The 6,054-nt window shown below is 31.7% G+C and overlaps 1 protein-coding gene across 1 annotated transcript; it reads right to left on the reverse strand.

The window, feature by feature from the left end:
• Positions 1–382: 382 nt before the first annotated feature.
• Positions 383–4,427, reverse strand: LOC105790385 (uncharacterized). Its single transcript, XM_012617961.2, has 7 exons — positions 4,289–4,427; positions 4,089–4,163; positions 3,924–3,981; positions 3,785–3,840; positions 3,418–3,480; positions 2,664–2,732; positions 383–685 (listed from the first exon to the last, which is right to left on the reverse strand). Exons 1-7 carry the CDS (start codon positions 4,343–4,345, stop codon positions 452–454), a joined length of 612 nt encoding a protein of 203 aa, XP_012473415.1. The 5' UTR covers positions 4,346–4,427; the 3' UTR covers positions 383–451.
• Between the last annotated feature and the right edge of the window lie 1,627 nt (positions 4,428–6,054).

The following is a 6,054-nucleotide window of genomic DNA, read 5'->3' on the forward strand; positions in this document are numbered from 1 at the left end:
TAATTGGGTACTAACTCGATTAAAAATTATAAAATGTCTTTTATAATTAAAAAAATTCATATTAATCGAAGATATTTTAAATTTTTTACAACAAAAAACCAAGAAAATGTCTCATACTCTATACTGTCATGACTTTGCATGCACAACTTACCATAAAACATATATGGTTATAATTATAATTAAAAAATGGAAAGGCTCAATTCTCATGCTCTATACTGTTTTGTTTTGGGGGGCCAAACTAAAAATGAAACTTCAGCTTATTTTGTTAAAAATAAGTGAACTTGAACCACCTTCCAATCAAGCTCCTATGTGATCTCAAACTTCCCTAATTAGAGACAAGTGGTTCATTCATTGTGTGCTTCAAAGGGCATGTGCCCACATAGGATAGAAACAAGATTCCATAAACTATATCAGTAATAGTAATTCCAGTAATATTGAAAATAAAATAATCCTAATCATCATCTTCACTTTCATCACTGTATGAAACAAGACCAGTCTTAGCAACATTAAGGGACTTATCGGGATCACTTTTAGGTGATTCCACATTATCAACATCAGGTGCCTTTGTTCCACTTACGAGTTTTTCCTCCGGCTCGGTTTTTGCCCTTTTTGCTTGTGGCTTCACTTTTATGAGCATACCTAGAGGCCGAGTGGCTGGATTCTTCTTCCCAACTGTTTTTTGTTCCTGCAAGCAGAAACAATAACCGTTTTTAAAAGCGGCAAAGTATGGCCGATAACTACTTTAGTGTCACGGCCTTCACCGTAACGGGCTTCACCAGGTCATCAATCAATCAAAGATGCAAAGGTTAGAAATCAACTTCATGTCGTAGGAAACAAAGGATGCAATCAATTAGATTATTCGTAATGTTGTACCTAAACGATACCATTTGTCTCAAATTGGCACCTAAACTTTTTTATGGTAAAAAAGTATATCTAAACTATTCTTCTGTTACTCATTTTACCCCAAAGCATTACATCAGTTAAATTTTTTTTTCAGCCAATGAGAAGTTGACACATCGTATGAACTTTTGGATTTCTTTTTTACTTTTTTAATTTATTTTCTTTTACTCTATTCTTTTTCCTTTTTTTATTTATTCATTTATTTCCTTCTTCCCTTTTCCCTGTTTTGTTTCTTTCTTTCCAATAATGTAATATTTCTTTCTTCTCTATCAAAGTACTCCTGAATCAAAATCCAACAGTAAGGTCGGACTTTTCAAGATTCAAAGTATGCAGATAAATAATAGAACTTCTAAAAAATGCTGCTCATTTATCAAAGATGCATTAAACTTGGTTTCTGGCATGATCCTTTCATTAAACCTAGCTAAAACATAACCGTCCTCCATAGAAATATGCAAAGACTTGAAGGCCTTTCAAGTCTTTCATCAATCTTGAAATATAATCACCAAGTTAGATTTCAAAAGCAAACCTAGAAAAAAAAATTGTACAATTTTGATTAGGGTATTTAGTTTTTGCAGGAAAAAGGGATTGGTTTTAGAGATCAATTTTATATTTATCTTTAATGATAGGAAGTTTTTTAGCCTTAATGCATGACAGACCAAATGATTCTCAGAAATTCAATATTTTAATTCATGTTAAGAGTAAACTAAGAACCGTCTGCATCATCTTTGCAGAAATTTTAATTAGTCAATATAAACTAGATTTAAACCTTCCTAATCCTTGCTATTTGCACATCTTTAGCCATCCATGACAAAAACGAAATTAAATTTTTTTTCTAAGAGATCATGAATAGAAAGATCAAACTGGAGTTTTCATGAACCTCCTTTTATTTTTTTCCCTCCAAAATTTTTAAATAATTTGAAAGATTAGAATTCATTGAATTATTCCAGATCGTTAGTTGTCCTGGGCATGACTTGCATTAAAATATGAAACCCATTGGAAATCTTGGTAAAAAAAAAAACCATTAACATCAAATCATTGAGGAAGAAGAAAGAAATGTGAAAAGAGAGAGAGAGAGAGAGAGAGAAGGAAGAAAGATAAAAAAGTAAATAATTGAAAAATGAAAGAGAAAAAAATAAGATTTCTCTTAAAGTTTAATATGATGTGTCAGCTTCTCACTGGTTGAATTTTTTTTAGACAGATGTAATAGTTTGGGGTAAAATGAGTAACAGAAGAATAGTTTATGTACCACTTTTGACCAAAAAAAATTTTTAGGTACCAACTTCGGAAAAATGGTACAGTTGAAGTGCCACTTTATGAATTAAGCCATTAGATTACACGGAAATGGAACCTGAAAATACACCAAAACTAGGCTTAAAGGTCAAAAAAGCCCTTAGTAAAAAATGAAAATTTCATTGAGCCCTTAAAAAGAAGTACACCCTATTCAGTCCTTATTGACCAAAATGTCAGCATCCTTCTACGTGTCATTTCCTGATGGCTGTCGTCAGCCATGTCAGCAACATCAATGGTAAAACAGGTCAACTAACAGGTTTCGTTAATGGAAGGACCTAGTTGATTGTTTTTTGGTCATTAAGGACTCAGTAAGGTGTACTTTTTTTAAGGGCTCAATAAGGTGTACTTTTTTAAGGACCTAGTTGATTGATTTTTTTCATTTTTTTCAGTCAATTCCTAAGCATAGTTAAGGTCCAAACCATAAAGTTAAAGAGATTAAGTGAAAGCATGTTAGTAATTGATTAGGAACCAACCTGGTTTGCAAGAACAGGTGGTGTTTCTTTTAGTTCAAGCACGACATTGGACTGTGCTGCAACAGCTGCCTGAAAAGAAAACAAACACTAGTGTCTAAGATGAAATAAAACGTAAGCAAATAACAAAGAAAATGGTTTTACAACTACCAATATGGCTAAGCTAAACGAGTAACACAGCTATCTGTATGCTGCCCAAGAAGATTTATCTAGCAAGACAATAGTTCCAGTGGTAATCCCACATATTGCTAAAGTAAAAACTCTCTGAAAACTCGCATGACTCTTCGTAATTATCTGAAGAGTCAAGACTACAACTTAGCACCTTAAATCAACAATACATGGCATAAATCATGAAAACAAATTTTAAATGACTATTCTCAATCAAATATTCAGTCTTTACTGATCTTCCAAATGGAAAACAAGCAGTTGATGAATGCATGGATTCTTGAATCTAATGATCAAAAAGCAGATGCGGTTGCAGGATTTTTCGGTTGAATATTGGTGTGTTTGAACTCATAATAAACAACTGGGCCTTAAGAAACAAATATCACAATGATTCTTGTAACTTTATATATATATATTGCAAATTGGCAGTTCTACCATTAAAATTAAGATACATAACTGAGAAATCAAAATAAAACAATGGCCGTCAAATTATCAAGGAAGAAGGAAAGGTTGATCAGCCGAGCGCAACAAGATACGGATAATTCAATTTTAATACTTTTTTCATAGTGAAAAATGTGAGATAGAAAATTACTTGGAAACTTCGCAACTGTTCAGCTTCCTCATCCGCCACTTGTCGTTCATATTCCCTTCTTGACTACATAAACAAGAAAAATATCAGAAATTGGAAAGCATAACAAAAGAAGGGCACTCAGTTATTTAGGAATGGTAGCACCTAATAGAATATATATACATATGTGTATGTGTGTGTGTGTGTGTGTGTGTATACACACATTATAAACCTCTAATAATTGGTGAAAGCATCAATTTTTTCAGCAATCAGAAAGAAGACACAATACAATCAGCAGGAGAAAAACAATCTGCAATCATTGCAAAAAAAGGGAACAATTTTTTTCTCTAATTTCAACAGCTTCCATGATATTTATTAAAGTAGTACTCACCATCACCAATTTATCAAGAAACTCAGTTTCGTCTTCATCCAAAGCTTTGGGTGGCCCTGAAAATGAAGAAGTGTTTAAAACTTTAGCTCTTAAATAAATACATTACAAAATAACAGCAATCTAAAAGTTAAGCACTCACTATGTTTGAACCGTTCATTAAACTCTGCATCTTTCTTGTCTTTATTTTCCTTCAAAATCTGCATTAAAAGGATTAAAAAAAAAGAACGGTTCATCGTTTGAGCTTCATTGGCGAAAAAAAAGAAGAAAAAGAAAATAGCAAATTTATTAGGGTCAATAAAAAAACCTCGTACAGAGGCCTATCCCTCTGGGCAGTGCCATCTTCAATTCGTTCACCTCTAGTTCTTTTTGCTTCATCTAACTGCCATAATTATCCAACCCAGACAATAATCAACACTGAAGAAGGAGATTTTGATCATAACCGGGGAATGTAAAAAATTAGGGTTTAGCATTGGAGGGGCTTAGAAAGTGGTAAGATAAAACTACCTGTTGCTCGGAGACGAAGTTCACCAACTTAATTGAATGCGACGATTCGTCTTCCATTTTTCGAATTTCAGAGCACCAGCTCCAGACAAATTGAAATCACTGCACCTCCTAATTTAACTCGATTTGATCTGATTTTTCTTTTTGCTGCATATATCTATTATGGTTGAAATATGCTGTTAGTCCTTATACTTTGACAAAATTTCATATTTAATCCCTGTCCTTAAAAAGTTAAAAATTAAGTCCTCCAATATTTTTATTTAAAAATTTTAGTTCAGTCATTAAAACCCTAAGTATTCTTTATTAAAATTGGTTAGTTTGGAATTTTGATTAGGTTGTCCTTGTATGATATATGATTGACAGAAAATAAAAATGATAAGTTGGCAATTTTTGGGTAAAAGTATCATGGAGGCCCGTATATTAGGAGTCAAACTGTATTTTGCCCCATTTACTCAAAAAATGAACAAATTAGTCCCTGTACGTTAGATTAAAAAAGCAAACTAATTTTTTCTATTAAAAATTCCATCTATTTCTTTTGTTAAAAACTGGTGTAGCTGACAAAATAACCAAACAAATACACGTAATGTGTCACGTGTACCTCTTGTTGACGAACAAGGAGCAATTTTTAACAGTATAAATAGATAAAATTTTTAACAAAATTATCAATTTGCTCTTGGATATAACATATAGGGACTAATTTATTTATTTTTTTAGTAGAGGGGGCAAAGTGCAATCTGACTCCAAGTATAAGAGCCTCAATGACACTTTTATGCTAATTTTGTTAGAAACTACCAACAATGATGATGATTAGATTACAATTTTTAAATTGAAGAAATAAGATGATTCAATTAATATTATAGCTATGGTGATCAAAGATACCGTTCCCACGAAGACTAAAATTACTAGTAATTACTATCTTTCAGTTATTTAACCGAATATTCGAGCCATTGATGAAAAACTAAAAAGTACCTAAATTAATTAACTAACAAACACGATAAAGAACAAATCAAGAAAATAAACTATTAATAACCAATAAGCGAAATAATACCTAGAAAATAATTCACCTAGACTTCATTTGTCATTATCAATCTAATTTATTTACTTAGTAAATTGATTTCATCTGTCACTATCAATCTAATTTCTTTACTTAGTAACTTGATCTGTAGAAGTCCTTAAAATTATGCTAATATCTCTTTCGAGAGAAAGATTAATTGACTCTAGGTTGATTAATTGAAATTTCTTTCTAATTAAAACCTCTATTATTGCATTAACTCGTGCTATGGACTCCCCAATTAAATTTGACTCTAATCTAGTAGATTTATGGTAGATTTGACTCTAAGGGCAAGACTTCAGGATTTATGGTAGATTTGACTCTAAGAGCAAGACTTCAGGAATAGTTCATGCTTGCAAATGAAAACATCCAAGATACAATATAACCGACCGTGTTGGTCACACAATTGTGTGGTCAAACCATGTGGATTCTGTAACTTGCTTTGATTTTCCGTTTTTAGCTCCATTTGCTTCCAAATGCTTTCCTAAGTATAAAAACATGAATTTAAAGGATTAGGAGTATAAAATTCACCATTAACATGAAATAATCACCCAAAACCGCATTAAGAATGAGATTAAAACATGTTACTTTTAGCACTTATCACTCTTATACTCACATTTGTATTTTTTATTTCATGTTGCTTCAAGCTTCTTCTTTTTATTATTTAATTTTAATCAATATTTTTAACATATTAACTCTTTTGGTTAGATGGTTAGAT

This window comes from Gossypium raimondii, chromosome 8 (assembly GCF_025698545.1).
Source record: "Gossypium raimondii isolate GPD5lz chromosome 8, ASM2569854v1, whole genome shotgun sequence".
Classification (NCBI taxonomy): domain Eukaryota; kingdom Viridiplantae; phylum Streptophyta; class Magnoliopsida; order Malvales; family Malvaceae; genus Gossypium; species Gossypium raimondii.

Coding starts and splice junctions, on each gene's coding strand:
- LOC105790385 (XM_012617961.2), bottom strand. CDS start 4,345: ATGGAAGACGAATCGTCGCATTCAATTAAGTTGGTGAACTTCGTCTCC. Junction 3,481..3,784: donor TTCTTGATAAATTGGTGATG/GTGAGTACTACT, acceptor TTGTTTATGTAG/TCAAGAAGGGAATATGAACG. Junction 686..2,663: donor CACCTGTTCTTGCAAACCAG/GTTGGTTCCTAA, acceptor TTCTGCTTGCAG/GAACAAAAAACAGTTGGGAA.